The 16,037-nt window shown below is 44.9% G+C and overlaps 3 protein-coding genes across 4 annotated transcripts in view; all 3 read right to left on the minus strand.

The window, feature by feature from the left end:
* Positions 1-10,486, minus strand: part of LOC101943870 (protocadherin beta-16-like) — a 53,874-nt gene extending 43,388 nt beyond the window's left edge. The window contains exon 1 of the mRNA XM_065555825.1: positions 7,619-10,486. Within this exon, the coding sequence (XP_065411897.1) occupies positions 7,619-10,091 (2,473 nt within the window). The 5' untranslated portion in view covers positions 10,092-10,486. The remainder of the gene's footprint in view (positions 1-7,618) is intronic.
* LOC122172198 (protocadherin beta-16-like) overlaps positions 1-15,749 on the minus strand; it is a 59,137-nt gene extending 43,388 nt beyond the window's left edge. The window contains exons 1-3 of one of the 2 annotated variants that reach the window (XR_010590066.1): positions 13,068-15,749; positions 11,519-11,625; positions 10,871-11,243 (exon numbers count right to left, since the gene is read on the minus strand). Coding sequence is in view for 1 of the 2 variants with exons in the window: in XM_065555822.1 (XP_065411894.1) it covers positions 13,068-15,545 (2,478 nt within the window). In the remaining variant the exon portion in view is untranslated. Of the gene's footprint in view, positions 1-10,870; positions 11,244-11,518; positions 11,626-13,067 lie in introns of those variants that run through there. The other variant, XM_065555822.1, reaches the window with a different exon arrangement.
* LOC122172199 (protocadherin beta-16-like) lies at positions 1,456-7,266 on the minus strand. Its single transcript, XM_065555824.1, has one exon. The coding sequence runs from the start codon at positions 4,953-4,955 to the stop codon at positions 2,382-2,384; it is 2,574 nt and encodes an 857-aa protein (XP_065411896.1). The 5' UTR covers positions 4,956-7,266; the 3' UTR covers positions 1,456-2,381.
* Positions 15,750-16,037: the final 288 nt, after the last annotated feature.

The raw sequence follows: 16,037 nt of genomic DNA on the forward strand, positions 1-16,037 counted from the left end.
CAGGGGATGAATCACTCGATGATTTCCTGTTTTGTTCATTCCCTCTGAAGCACCTGGCATTGACCACAGTTGGAAGACAGGATACTGGGCTAGATGGACCATTGGTCCAACACAGTATGTTCTTATGTAAAAAATAATGTATAATAATAAAAATGTTTAGTACAGAAATTCCCCAAGATAAGGACCTCTCGAAATAACAACAATGTGAGATAACAACCTTGGAAAATAATACATTTTAAAAATCTTGGCCTAGTATGAAATGTGTAAGTTTTCCAGTCACAAGCCTAGCATTCTGGAGCAAAGTTACTAAAACAAACAAATGTTCCTTTAATGTGCCCCTCCTTTCTCCCTCCACTGAACCCCACTCATAGTTGTTGTCCTTGGTCAGTGGAGACCCAGAATTCAGAGGTGCTTTTGCATGAGTTCACCTCCCACTCTGGGTGGTAGGGGAGAGAAGGCACCTTGCTCATTCCTAGGTTTGCCAGACATCAAGTATGAAAAATCGGGACGGGGGTGGGGGGTAATAGGAGCCTATATAAGACAAAGCCCCAAATATCAGGACTGTCCCTATAAACTCGGGACATCTGGTCACCCTACTCATTCCTTCAGCCACTCACCACTCACTCAGGTCACTCAGTGTGGCAACTGTTGTGCATCGTGCCACCATTCAGTCCACTGCTCTATCGCTGATGGCCCTGTGCTGTCACCTTCTGCTGCCACCTGGCACTGTGACCTCTGCGAATCAGTCTCCTGAGATTCCACCCAGCTCTCAGTGATTTCATCTCTCAGTAAGGGATCCTCATTGCTAGTACAGGCTGAGCTATCTCTTCCACGGAAACGCTCTCCCACAGGAGGTTTGAGCACTTAGACCAGATTATCAGTGATTTCAGCTCTAGTGGTCACTTAAAAAAAAAACACACACACACACCAAAGACTCTCCATGTAGCCTAAAAAACTCTATCTTTAAACAGGGGAAGGGGCAGGTCAAATAGTGCTGTGACTCTTAGGCAGATCCCACACCACCAAGCAAAACGCCTGACCCCATCCCTTTCTCCCTCCACTGAGATCTTGCATCCACACTCTCTCTTAGCGAGTGCAGTTCAGTTGAGGGTGTGACCAGTGCTTAATTTGTAATGAAAGATGTGTCAGGGCTCAAGCAACTTTTTACTTCCATAACTGATGTGGCAAGTCCATAGGTCCCAGAGCTATGAACTGCCAAGATTACATGTGCCAGGGCTCAGCTCTGGCACAAATTAAGCACTTAGAAGAACAGGAGTACTTGTGGCACCTTAGAGACTAACAAATCTCTAAGGTGCCACAAGTACTCCTGTTCTTCTTTTTGCGGATACAGACTAACACGGCTGCTACTCTAAGCACTTAGGTCACCCTCCTCAGGACAGGTCAAGTACACTTGTGCTGCCCTTTACTCATTCAATAAAGGTAACATTTCATTACCCCCACATTCATTAAAAGTGATGTCTAACCCAACACCAGCCAAATCTGATCACTTTGGCAACACAGCTTGTCTCCTGGATACCGAGGCAGATTAGGTGTGTTCATGTAAATATGGTCTGGCCCTGCTGCCTTCCCCCCTCCACAGCCTGGCTCATCACTAGCTGTCAGACCTTGCTTGCAAATCATAATTTCAAATTATTAGGTTGGTCAACATGACTGAAACGAAGGTACCAAAACTGTCATAAAAAACAATATCTGTGTGAGGAAGTTGGTCTTTATTCATACTTTTCAAACCTTTTATGCTTTTTCATGTACAAGTATTTTATCATCTGCTTTATCTGCTTTTAAAGTGTGTATTAATGTTTCAATTCAAATTTCCAACCAAGGACTAAATTGGCAACACCACATGTAAATAATTACCACTGTGGAGGGGCATGATGGGGAAATTCAGGGGAGGGGTTGGGAAATCCCTCCCTTAGATACTTCTATTTTACTTTAATGTTTCCCTGATCTCTGTCATTTCACCTTCATGCAGTAACCCTACAACTCGCACCTCATATAGAGTACCTCCGAAAATACTACTGAAGAAGCAAGGTCAAGCTCAGATTCTTTGTAAAATTTGAGATTCCATAGAGCCCCTTGCAGAACCCACTACCTAGATCACATAATTCTGCTATTATTGAGCTCTTGATAAGTACATAAACAATTACTTTTTTGTAATTTTCCTTTGTCAACCTTCAATCTTTCTTTGCAGAGCTCAGAGAGTCTGCACAGAGACAAATATCACATTTTGATGAATGGCCTTTTGGAGAGGAAAAGAATATAACATATAAAAAGGAATTAAGTACAAATATATTAACCTGAACATCATACAAGTGTAAATAAATGAATCAACTACAGAAAAAGCTCCCTAAGAAAAAACATCTCTAGACATTTATGGAAATAATATAAGTAATTTTCATAGCAGTAGAAACAAATATATTCAAGCAAAGAATTGATGCAAATGGAGTAAAATAAGCACTCACCTCTCTCACCGATTCTTTCTCCCCTTTTAGCTGAGAGTTAATCTGCGAGTCAAGTATGGACCCTCCTGCAGCGATGGGGTCAGCGGGTAGAGACGGTACCAGCGGCCTGAGAAATTTAAATTCGCTGGTACCAGACCCAGTTGTCAAACAAACCTCATAACAATAAGATTGAGGCAGAGACCCAGTGCCACTCGTCTCCGCAGGATTTGTGGGGAAGTTGGGGTCACAATAAAAGTTCCTGGAGGATGAAATATACTGCTCTCGGCACTGCCTTGTCTTATATAGCCGGATGGCGACAATCGTTACCACAGAAACCAGAAAAAGGAATGAAATGAAAGACAAGGAAATGACTAGATACAGGGTTAACATGTCCTGCTGCTCCTCCTCTTCTGGTACATCCAGTATCTGCATGTAGGCGTCTGAAAACCCATCCACCAGAAGCACATTAAGCGACGAGGTGCTGGATCTGGGCGGCTCTCCGTTGTCTCTAACCAGGACGATAAGTTTCTGTTTAACAGAGTCTGGGCTCGTTATAGGCCTGCTGGTTTTTACTTCCCCGGTTTGGAGCCCCACAGTGAAGAGACTAGGGTCTGTGGCCTTGAGCAGCTGGTAGGAAAGCCAAGAATTCTGACCGGAATCTCCATCCACAGCCACCACCTTCGTCACCAGGTAACCCGCCTCCGCCGATCTGGGAACCAGGTCATTAGCTGGGGAGCTGCTGTTCTGCAGAGGGTATAAAATAAAGGGGGCGTTGTCATTTTCATCAATTATCACAACTCGGATAATGACTTCAGAGCTCAGTGGAGGGGACCCGCCATCTGCAGCTCTCACTGTAACCTGGAAATCCCTCGTTTGCTCAAAATCCAGAGACTGCAGAGCGTACACGTTCCCGTTTTCGGAGTTTATGGAGATGGAGGAGGAGAAGGGGAGGTCACCGATGTTGCCAGGCAATGCCGAATACGTCACTTTGGCATTCTGCTCTGTGTCTACGTCAGCAGCATGGACAGTTCCAATCAACAGGCCCGGGTGGTTGTTCTCCTTCAGGGACATGACGTACGAACTTTCATTAAATAGAGGGGGGTTGTCATTAATATCCGATAGCTGAACTCGGATGATCCTCACTGAGGTGAGCCTCGGAGTCCCCCGGTCTGTGGCTGTGATGGTTATGTTATACTCAGGCACTTTCTCTCGGTCCAGGGGCTTTTGTGTAACAAGCTCGTAATAATCCTTCAGAGTCGATGTCAAAGCAAAAGGGACATTGTCCTGAATGGAGCAAAGCGTTCTGCCATTGTCCCCGGAGTCTCGGTCTCTCACACTGAACAGGGCCACCACCGTCTCAGGGGAGGAGTCCTCGGGTATGGTGCCGGTGAGGGATGTCACCGTCACTTCCGGGGGGTTATCATTCATGTCCTCGATCTGCACCAGGACTTTGCAGTGCGCAGATAAACCGCCGCCATCGGTGACCAGAACTTCTATTTCATACATTGCTGCGTCTTCAAAATCAATTATTCCCAAAACAGTGATTTCGCCAGTGAACTGATTTAGCTGAAATAACTCGAGGACTTTGTCAGACACCTGCCCGAATGAATAGGTGATTTCTGCATTTGAACCTTGATCCAAATCACTGGCTTCAACCTTAATGACCAAAGTGTCCCTCGGACTATTTTCCATTAACTGCACCTTGTACACCGACTGACTAAACTGCGGGAAGTTATCGTTGTTGTCCAGCACGTTAACGCGTATTAGCGCTGTGCTGGTTCTCTGTGGCAGGCCCCCATCGGCAGCTGTAAGAATCAGCATCAACTGCGCCTGCTTCTCCCGATCTAATTGTTTCTCTAATACCAGCTCCGCGTATTTACTGCCGTCCCCCCGGGAATGCACATCCAGACTGAAGTGCTCATTGGAGCTGATTGCATAACTCTGGACGCCGTTTGTTCCTATGTCTGAATCTTGGGCCCTTTCCAAGGGGAAGCGGGTGTTTATGGGGATCTGTTCCGGCATTTTTAAAAGAAATTCATTTTTAGAGAATTTAGGGTTATTGTCATTCACATCATCTATCTGCACCTCCATTCTGTACAGCAGTAGTGGATTTTCCAACACAATTTCGAATTGCAGCAAACACGGATCTCTTTGTCCGCACAGATCCTCACGGTCTATTTTCTCCTTTATTATCACATCCCCGGATCCTGTGTTCAGCTCAAAATATTGCTTGGTGCTTTTAGAAATCAGTCGGGCACTGCGACCAGACAATTTCCCTATATCCAATTTCAAATCCTTTGCAATATTAGCAAGTAGGGACCCGCTTTTCTTCTCTTCAGGCACAGAATAGCGGATCGTCTCACACGCCCCCAGGGACACACACAAACACAGAAAGAAAGACAGAACTTGCCTTTTCCTGGAGCGATTCTCCATTCCGCCAGCCATTCCCGGGTCAGATCTGAAACACGGGCCTCTCTGCAAAGCTGCTGCAGCCATTCATATGTTGTGCTAGAGGGGAAACGATTTGTCCTCCAATATTGACTTTATTTGTAATTATTCAGCCGCCCTTTCCCTGTAATCCTTTGTCAAGGGCACAGAGCCGTTGCCGTCAGGATCCAGATGTCCGAGTACAGCATCCACTGAGTGCTGACGGAGTCCGAAAGGCTGCATTTTCAGCACGGTCTTTGCTAATATCGCCACCTCGTGGCTCAGCTAAAATAAGACATGCTATGATGTTTACATTTTAAACTTACTATGTGCAGCTATTAACTGCACAGCAAAGTTTTCTCTATTAAGTACAAAACGTGGTTATAACATTTCACAGTAAACACTGTGCAATATTAAGGTAGATTATTACCGATTGGAGGAGATAGAGAGTTGCCAAATTATATAATAGCCAATTGAATTGTGATCCTTCCACACCACAGTTTCTTCTCTCACACCCCAATACTTTTATTTTTCACAGCTAGCTAAGTAAAGAAGTTACTACAAGTGGATCTCCTTTCCCATCGCTTCTCTTTCGTCACGAGGTTAGCGATATCCTGGAAATCTCTAAATCCTTGGCTTATTAGGGTGGCCAAGAGGAAAACTGGGAAACTACAGCCTAATAAACTAGAACTAACTAGTGATGGACCTACTTGTTAAGCAAACATCATATAGGTAAGTGTGGGGAAGGGATCCAGTCCTGGCTTCTACACAATCATTCGAAAAAAATGTGTCTCCCATGGCAATTGGAAGAAGCAGATCAGTGTATTTCTCCTGATTCTCTTGTCTTATATATTTTATGGCATTACAGGCCACAACAGAAACAAGTAGAACAACGAAATTGAAGCCAAAGAGATAACTTAAGTATATTCTCAATATCCCATCATATTCCTCTTCCGTAGTTATGTCACTGAATTGCATACGCGCATCTGAAAACCCATCCAACAGCAGTAAATTTAGCATCGCAGAAGTGGATTGGGGGCAAGGATCCATTGTCTTTAAGAATGACATCTAGTTTTTGCTTAAAGGAGTCTCGCTCCATAATTGGTATTGTGATTTTTCTTCAGCATTTTCAGTCCGACAGTGAAGAGACCTATATCAGTGGCCTTTAGCAATTGGCAGGAAAGACAAGAATTCTGACCAGAATCTCCATTCACAGTCACCACCTTGGTCACAAGGTAACCAGCTTTTGTTGCACTGCGAACCAGGTGATTAAATGGAGAAGTGCTGTTCTGAAGACGGTATAAAATAAAGGGGCCGTTCACATTTTAATTAAATACTAACAACCTGGACAATGACTTGCTGCCAGCAAAAATCCTATTGATGCCATCAGCTGCCACTATATCACCGTTATGCAGGTAATAGGGGTCTTTCACATCACTGTTGATGGGTTCATAAACTCCAGAAGATGTAAATGATGGCGATTTCATAGGATTTAAGTAAACATTGCTTCTTCCGTCTACAAGTACGTCCCACCGTGAAACCGCAGCCACTCCTGGCTACTCTCGTTGCAAAGGGTTTGATGGAAAAATAAAGCGCAGTTTACATTTCCCTAAATAGTTCTATTTTACTTTAACGTTTCCCTGATCTCCGTCATTTCACATTCGCGCAGGAGCCTGGCAACTCACACCTCAGAGATTCACCGTCTGAAAACACCACTGAAGAAGCAAGGGCAGACGCACATTCTTTGTAACATTTCAGATTCCATGGTGTTCTGCAGGGGGCTCTATCTAGGTCACATAGTTCCGCTGCTATTGAGTTCTTGACAAATACATAAACAATTACTTTTTTAATTTCCGTTGAGAAGCTTCAGCCTTGCTTTGCAAACATCATAGACTCTGCACAGAGACCAGTATCACAGTTAGATACATGTTTTTAGAGAGGAAAATAGCATAGGAGTACATAAAGGAAAGTACTTAAATACAAATATCTTAGCTTGAACATCATACAAGTGGAAAAGATGAATAAACTACAGAAAAAGATCCCTTGAAAACTATTTCTAGATATTTATGGAAGTAATCTTAGATCTTGTCTACAGGACAGAGTTTTGTGCAAAAAGTTATGCCACTTTAATTAAACGGTTGTTGCATGTCCACACTATGTTCCTTGTGTCAGCAGAGCACATCCACAGTAGCAGCTCTTGCATGGACACAGGGAGCTGTGCACTGTGGGTAGCAACTATCCCACTGTGCAATTGGCCTCAGGGTGCTTTGTGAAGGGTTTGCATTGCCCCATGGAGCAGGTACAGCGTTACAGGGTGCAGGTTTTGATCCCATCCTTCCATGGGTATCCTTTATTAGATTGTCAGCTCTTTTCAACTGAAGGTGTACATGGGAGGCGGGAGCAGGAGGAGAGTGTGTGACAGGGAGTGTGTGTGGGCATACTGTCTCTTAAAGTTCAGACAGCAGCCTGAGTAAACTCCGTGAAGAAGGAGGAGAGAGAGAGAACCCCCACCCACATCAGCCACCCGCCCTGCACAGCACAGCAGTTTCTCACCCTCTTTCCCCAGCAGCAACAGCCGGCTCTCCCCCGAGTGCCGCTCTGTTCCTACTACCAGAAAGAGCAGGATTCGACATTAATGGTTCTGTGATTGCCTTCTAAGAAATTTTCAGAGATGTAGAAACACACATATTCAAAAAAGGTATCAATTCAAATGGAGTAAAATAAGCACTCACCTCTCACCGATTCTTTCTCCCCTTTTAGCTTAGAGTTAATCTGAGAGTCAAGTAGGGCGCCTCCTGCAGCGATGTGGTCAACGGGTAAAGACGGTACCAGCGGCCTGAGAAATTTAAATTCGCTGGTACCAGACCCAGTTGTCAAGCAAACCTCATAACAATAAGATTGAGGCAGTGTCCCAGTGCCGCTCGTCTCCGCAGGATTTGTGGGGAAGTTGGGGTCACAATAAAAGTTCCTGGAGGATACAACATACTGCTCTCGGCACTGCCTTGTCTTGTACAGCCGGATGGCGACAATCGTTACCACAGAAACCAGAAAAAGGAATGAAATGAAAGACAAGGAAATGACTAGATACAGGGTTAACGTGTCCTGCTGCTCCTCCTCTTCTGGTACATCCAGTAACTGCATGTAGGCGTCTGAAAACCCATCCACCAGAAGCACATTAAGCGTCGAGGTGCTGGATCTGGGCGGCTCTCCGTTGTCTCTAACCAGGACGATAAGTTTCTGTTTAACAGAGTCTGGGCTCGTTATAGGCCTGCTGGTTTTTACTTCCCCGGTTTGGAGCCCCACAGTGAAGAGACTAGGGTCTGTGGCCTTGAGCAGCTGGTAGGAAAGCCAAGAATTCTGACCGGAATCTCCATCCACAGCCACCACCTTCGTCACCAGGTAACCCACCTCCGCCGATCTGGGAACCAGGTCATTAGCTGGGGAGCTGCTGTTCTGCAGAGGGTATAAAATGAAGGGGGCGTTGTCATTTTCATCAATTATCACAACTCGGACAATGACTTCAGAGCTCAGTGGAGGGGACCCGCCATCTGCAGCTCTCACTGTAACCTGGAAATCCCTCGTTTGCTCAAAATCCAGAGACTGCAGAGCGTACACGTTCCCGTTTTCGGAGTTTATGGAGATGGAGGAGGAGAAGGGGAGGTCACCGATGTTGCCAGGCAATGCCGAATACGTCACTTTGGCATTCTGCTCTGTGTCTACGTCAGCAGCATGGACAGTTCCAATCAACAGGCCCGGGTGGTTGTTCTCCTTCAGGTACATGACGTACGAACTTTCATTAAATACCGGAGGGTTGTCATTAATATCCGATAGCTGAACTCGGACGATCCTCACTGAGGTGAGCCTCGGAATCCCCCGGTCTGTGGCTGTGATGGTTATGTTATACTCAGGCACTTTCTCTCGGTCCAGGGGCTTTTGTGTAACAAGCTGGTAATAATCCTTCAGAGTCGACTTCAAAGCAAAAGGGACATTGTCCTGAATGGAGCAAAGCGTTCTGCCATTGTCCCCAGAGTCTCGGTCTCTCACACTGAACAGGGCCACCACTGACTCAGGGGCGGAGTCCTCGGGTATGGTGCCGGTGAGGGATGTTAGCTTCACTTCTGGGGCGTTGTCATTCATGTCCTCGATCTGCACTAGGACTTTGCAGTGCGCATATAGACCCCCGCCATCTGTGGCCTGGATGTTCATCTCATAACTGCTTCTTTCTTCATAGTCAACTAACCCCATAACAGCGATTTCTCCAGATGATTGATTTAATTTGAATAACTTGAGGAATCTGTCAGGCACCTGCCTGAATGAATAGGTGATTTCTGCATTTGAACCTTGATCCAAATCACTGGCTTCCACCTTAGTGACCAAAGTGTCCCTCGGACTATTTTCCATTAACTGCACCTTGTACACCGACTGACTAAACTGCGGGAAGTTATCGTTGTTGTCCAGCACATTAATGCGTATTAGCGCTGTGCCGGTTCTCTGTGGCAGGCCCCCATCGGCAGCTGTGAGAATCAGCATCAGCTGCGCCTGCGCCTCCCGATCTAATTGTTTCTCTAATACCAGCTCCGCGTATTTACTGCCGTCCCCCCGGGAATGCACATCCAGACTGAAGTGCTCATTAGAGCTGATTGCGTAACTCTGGATGCCGTTTGTTCCTATGTCTGAATCTTGGGCCCTTTCCAAGGGGAAGCGGCTATTTACGGGGAGCTGTTCAGGCAGCTCCAAAGGGAATTCATTTTTGGAGAATTTAGGGGAATTGTCATTCATATCTTCGATCTGCACCTCTATTCGGTACAGCTGCAGTGGATTTTCCAACACAATTTCGAATTGCAGCAAACACGGGTCGCTCTGTCCGCACAGATCTTCACGGTCTATTTTCTCCTTTATTATCACATCCCCGGATCCTGTGTTCAGCTCAAAATACTCTTTGGTGTTTTTAGAAACTAGCCGAGCACTGCGACCAGACAATTTCCCTACATCCAGTTTCAAATCCTTTGCAATATTAGTAACTAGTGACCCGCTTTTCTTCTCTTCGGGCACAGAATAGCGGATCGTCTCACACGCCCCCAGGGACACACACAGACATAGAAAGAAAGACAGAACTTGCCTTTTCCTGGAGCGATTCTCCATTCCGCCAGCCATTCCCGGGTCAGATCTGAAACACGGGCCTCTCTGCAAAGCTGCTGCAGCCATTCATATGTTGTGCTAGAGGGGAAACGATTTGTCCTCCGATATTGACTTTATTTGTAATTATTCAGCCGCCCTTTCCCTGTAATCCTTTGTCACCCGTTCCCGGCGCAGACCCGTTCCCGTTTGGATTCAGATGTCTGAGTGCAGCTTTCACTGAGTGTTGCTGGTTTTCAGCACCATCTTTGCCAATACCGCCACCTCGTGGCTTAGCTAAAATAAGACATTCCATGATATTTAGATTGTAAACTTATGTGCAGTTATTATCTGCATAGCAAAGATTTCTCTTTAATGTACAAATTCTGCTGATAATATTTCACTGTAAGAACTGTGAGATGTTAAGGTAGATTATTACCGATTGAAGGAGGTAGAGAGTTGCAAAATTATATAATAGTTATTGAATTATCTTTCCACAACACATTTTCTTCTCTCACATCCCAATACTTTTATTCTTCACAGCTAGCTAAGTAAAGAAGTTACTACAATTCGCTCACTTGTGCCATCGCTTCTCTTTCGGTCCACTAGTTTAGCGATATCTTGGGAATCCCTAAATTCTATGATTCCCGTGCTTAGTATGGCGCTCAACAGGAAATCTATGAAACTGAGGCCTAATAATCTAGAACTAACTAGTGGTTAAGCAAGCATGATATATATAATTCTGGGTCAGCGATCGGGTCTTGTCATCTAGAAGCAGACATGTATCTTTCTCCGGACTTTCTTGTCTTATGTTTTTTTAAGGCCATAGCAGAAACCGAAAAAAAAGAAAAAGAAACTGACGCCAAAGAGATTATTAAGTATATCTTTAATATCTCATCATGTTCCTCTTTCGTAGTTATGTCACTGAATTGCAGATACACATCTGAAACCCCATCCACTAGCAGTATATTTAAAGCGTCGCAGCAGCAAATTGGAGCAGGTGTATATTGTCTTTAACAATGATATCTAGTTTTTGCTTAAAGAAGTCTCGCTCCGTAATTGGCATCGTGGTTTTTCCTTCTCCGTTTTGGAGTCCGACAGTGAAGAGACCTGGGTCCGTGGCCTTCAGCAGCTGGTGGGAAGGACAAGAATTCTGACCAGAATCTTCATCTACAGCCACCACCTTGGTCACAAGGTAACCCGCCTTCGCCGATCTGGGAATCGGTCATTAAATGGGAGAGGCTAGAACAATACATCTCAAATTGTTAATTTACTGTGCCCAATTATTATCTGCATAGTAAAGATTTCTCTTTGTTACGTACACGTTGTGTTTCAAATATTTCAAAGTAAGGACGTAGTTAACCGAGGTTATTTCCCATTAAACGAGAAATAGTTATAAAATATTAGAAAAATAATCCGACTTGTGATACTTCCACAATTCGTTTTCCTCTCTCATATCCCAGCACTTTTATTTTCCATAGCTAAATATGTAAAACAAGTCAATGCAATTCGCTCACCTGTGTCATCGCTTCTTTTTTGTCCACGAGGTTACCTGGAAACCCACCGAAGTCTCATGATTCTCTCGCCTAATATGGTGCTAATCAGGAAAACAAGGAACCTGCGACTTAAGAAACGAACTAATGGGTAATCGACCGGTGGTTAAGCAAATATCATATATGTAGCTCTGGTTAAGGGATCCAGTTCTGGCTTCTACACAATTATACAACAAAATGGGTCTCCCGTGGCAACTGGAAGAAGCAGACATGTATCTTTCTATTGGTTTTCTTGTCTTATGTATTTTATGGCAATACAAACCACAGCGGAAACAAGAAAAGGAAATGAAATTGAAGCGAAACACATCACTAAATATATATTTAACATGCCATCCTGCTCCTCTTCCGTAGTTACGTCGCTGACTCACATAGGCACATATGAAGACACATCCAGTAGGAGTATATTTGGCTTTGCAGCAGTGGAGCGGGGTCTGTGTCCCTTGTCTTTAACAATGGTAACTAATTTTGGCTTAATGTGGTCTCGCTCCCTAATTGATCTCTCTGTCTTTCCTTCTCCATTTTGGAGTCCGACAGTCAAGAGGCCTAGGTATGTGGCTTTAAGCAGTTCCTAGGAAAGCCAAGAATTCTGACCAGAATTTCCATGTACCTTAGTGACAAAGTAAGTTGCCCCCGTTGCTGTGCGAACCAGGTCTTTAAGGGGAGCGGCTGTTCTGAAGACGGTGTAAAATGAAGGGGCCGTCGTCATTGTAATCAAATAATAACTTGGACAATGACTTGCTGTCTGCAAATATATTGATGCCATCAGCTGCCACTATATCACTGGGATGCATGTAATAGGGGTATTTCATATCAGTATTGATTGCTATAGGTTCATAAACCCCAGAAGCTATAAATGACGGTGATTTCATAGGATTTAAGTAAACATTGCCTCTTCCTCCCACTGTGAAACCGCAGACACTGCTGGCTACTCCCATTGCAAAGGGTTTGATGGACAAATAAAGCGCAATATACATTTCTTTAGATAGAGCTATTTTACTTTAACGTTTCCCTGATCTCCGCCATTTCATATTCACGCAGTAGCCCGGCAACTCGCACCTCATATAGATTCACCGTCCGAAAACACAAGTGAAGAAGCAAGGGCAGACTCAGATTCTCTGTAACATTTCAGATTCCCGAGAGCCCCGTGCAGAACACTATCTAGATCACATAATTCCGGTGCTACCATAAATAATTACTTTTAAAAATTGCCTTAGACAAGCTTCAACCTTCCTTTGCAGAGATCAGAGACTCTGCACAGAGACCAATATAAGACTTTGAGAAATGATCTTTTTTTTATGTGGGGAGGGGTACAGCATAGAATACTACTTCAGTGGAATTATATTAACTTGAACATGATGCAAGTGTAGAAGATGAACAATAAACTACAGAAAAAGCTCCATACGAAAAAAAATCTCTAGACATTTATGGAAGTAATCTAAGTAATTTTCAGAGCAGTAGAAACAAACCTATTCAGGCAAGGTATTGATGCAAATGGAGTGAAATAAGCACTCACCTCTCTCACCGATTCTTTCTCTTCCTTTAGCTGAGAATTAATCTGACAGTCAAGAATGGACCCTCCTGCAACGCTGGGGACAGCGGGTAGAGATGGTACCAGCGGCCTGAGAAATTTAAATTCGCTGGTACCAGACCCAGTTGTCAAGCAAACCTCATAACGATAAGATTGAGGCAGAGTCCCAGTGCCGCTCGTCTCCGCAGGTTTTGTGGGGAAGTTGGGGTCACTATAAAAGTTCCTGGAAGATGGAACATACAGCTCTCGGCACTGCCTTGTCTTGTACAGCCGGATGGCGATAATGGTTACCACAGAAACCAGAAAAAGGAATGAAATGAAAGACAAGGAAATGACTAGATACAGGGTTAACGTGTCCTGCTGCTCCTCCTCTTCTGGTACATCCAGTAACTGCATGTAGGCGTCTGAAAACCCATCCACCAGAAGCACATTAAGCGTCGAGGTGCTGGATCTGGGCGGCTCTCCGTTGTCTCTAACCAGGACGATAAGTTTCTGTTTAACAGAGTCTGGGCTCGTTATAGGCCTGCTGGTTTTTACTTCCCCGGTTTGGAGCCCCACAGTGAAGAGACTTGGGTCTGTGGCCTTGAGCAGCTGGTAGGAAAGCCAAGAATTCTGACCGGAATCTCCATCCACAGCCACCACCTTCGTCACCAAGTAACCCGCCTCCGCCGATCTGGGAACCAGGTCATTAGCGGGGGCGCTGCTGTTCTGCAGAGGGTATAAAATGAAAGGGGCGTTGTCATTTTCATCAATTATCACAACTCGGACAATGACTTCAGAGCTCAGTGGAGGGGACCCGCCATCTGCAGCTCTCACTGTAACCTGGAAATCCCTCGTTTGCTCATAATCCAGAGACTGCAGAGCGTACACGTTCCCGTTTTCGGAGTTTATGGAGATGGAGGAGGAGAAGGGGAGGTCACCGATGTTACCAGGCAATGCCAAATACGTCACTTTGGCATTCTGCTCTGTGTCTAGGTCAGCAGCATGGACAGTTCCAATCAGCAGGCTCGGGTGGTTGTTCTCCTTCAGGTACATGACGTATGAACTTTCATTAAATACAGGGGGGTTGTCATTAATATCCGATAGCTGAACTCGGATGATCTTCACTGAGGTGAGCCTCGGAATCCCCCGGTCTGTGGCTGTGATAGTTATGTTATACTCAGGCATTTTCTCTCGGTCCAGGGGCTTTTGTGTAACAAGCTGGTAATAATTCTTCAGAGTCGATTTCAAAGCAAAAGGGACATTGTCCTGAATGGAGCAGAGCGTTCTGCCATTGTCCCCGGAGTCTCGGTCTCTCACACTGAACAGGGCCACTACTGTGTCAGGGGAGGAGTCTTCGGGTATGGTACTGGTGAGGGATGTCAGCGTCACTTCCGGGGCGTTGTCATTCACGTCCTCGATCTGCACTAGGACTTTGCAGTGCGAAGAAAAACCGCCGCCATCCGTGGCTTGGATGTTTATCTCATAACTGCTTCTTTCTTCATAGTCAATTAACCCCATAACAGCGATTTCTCCAGATGATTGATTTAATTTGAATAACTTGAGGAATCTGTCAGGCACCTGCCTGAATGAATAGGTGATTTCTGCATTTGAACCTTGATCCAAATCACTGGCTTCCACCTTAGTGACCAAAGTACCTCTAGGACTATTTTCCATTAATTGCACCTTGTACACCGACTGACTAAACTGCGGGAAGTTATCGTTGCTGTCCAGCACATTAATGCGTATTAGCGCTGTGCCCGTTCTCTGTGGCAGGCCCCCATCGGCAGCTGTGAGAATCAGCATCAACTGCGCCTGCGCCTCCCGATCTAATTGTTTCTCTAATATCAGTTCCGCGTATTTACTGCCGTCTGTGTCCAGGGTTTGTACATCCAGACGGAAATACTTATTGGGGTTTATTGCATAGCTCTGGATCCCATTTGTTCCTATGTCTGAATCTTGGGCTCCTTCCAAGGGGAAGCGGGTGTTTATGGGGATCTGTTCCGGCATTTTAAAAACGAATTCATTTTTAGAGAATTTAGGGGAATTGTCATTCACATCTTCGATCTGCACCTCTATTCGGTACAGCTGCAGTGGATTTTCCAACACAATTTCGAATTGCAGCAAACACGGGTCGCTCTGTCCGCACAGATCTTCACGGTCTATTTTCTCCTTTATTATCACATCCCCGGATCCTGTGTTCAGCTCAAAATACTCTTTGGTGTTTTTAGAAACTGGCCGAGCACTGCGACCAGACAAATTCCCTACATCCAATTTCAAATCCTTTGCAATATTACCAAGTAGAGACCCGCTTTTCTTCTCTTCAGGCACAGAATAGCGGATCGTCTCACACGCCCCCAGGGACACACACAGACATAGAAAGAAAGACAGAACTTGCCTTTTCCTGAAGCGATTCTCCATTCCGCCAGCCATTCCCGGGTCAGATCTGAAACACAGGCCTCTCTGCAAAGCTGCTGCAGCCATTCATATGTTGTGCTAGTGGGAAAACGATTTATCCTCCGATATTGATTTTATTTGTAATTATTCAGCCGCCCCTTCCCTGTAATCCTTTGTCACTCGTTCCGGGCGCAGAGCCGTTGTCGTCTGGATTCAGATGTCTTAATGCAGCTTCCACTGAGGCTGATGGAGTCTGAAAAGCTGCATTTTCAGCACCGTCTTTGGCAATATCGCCACCTCGTGTCTCAGCTAAAATAAGACATGCATGGTTTTACAGTGTAAACTTATTGCGTGTAGTTACTCTCTGCATGGCAAAGATTTCTCTTTTAAGTACAATTTGTGATTATAATATTTCATAGTAAGAAAAGTCTTAACCCAGGTTATTTCCCATTATACGAGAGAGAAATATAAATTAATAGAGAAATAAAATGGATTCTGATATTTCCACATGCTTTCTTCTCTAACATCCCAGAACGTTTATTCTCCACAGGTAAATACCATAAAACCACATCGATGCAA

The sequence above is a fragment of the Chrysemys picta genome, chromosome 8 (genome assembly GCF_011386835.1).
Source record: "Chrysemys picta bellii isolate R12L10 chromosome 8, ASM1138683v2, whole genome shotgun sequence".
Classification (NCBI taxonomy): Eukaryota; Metazoa; Chordata; order Testudines; family Emydidae; genus Chrysemys; species Chrysemys picta.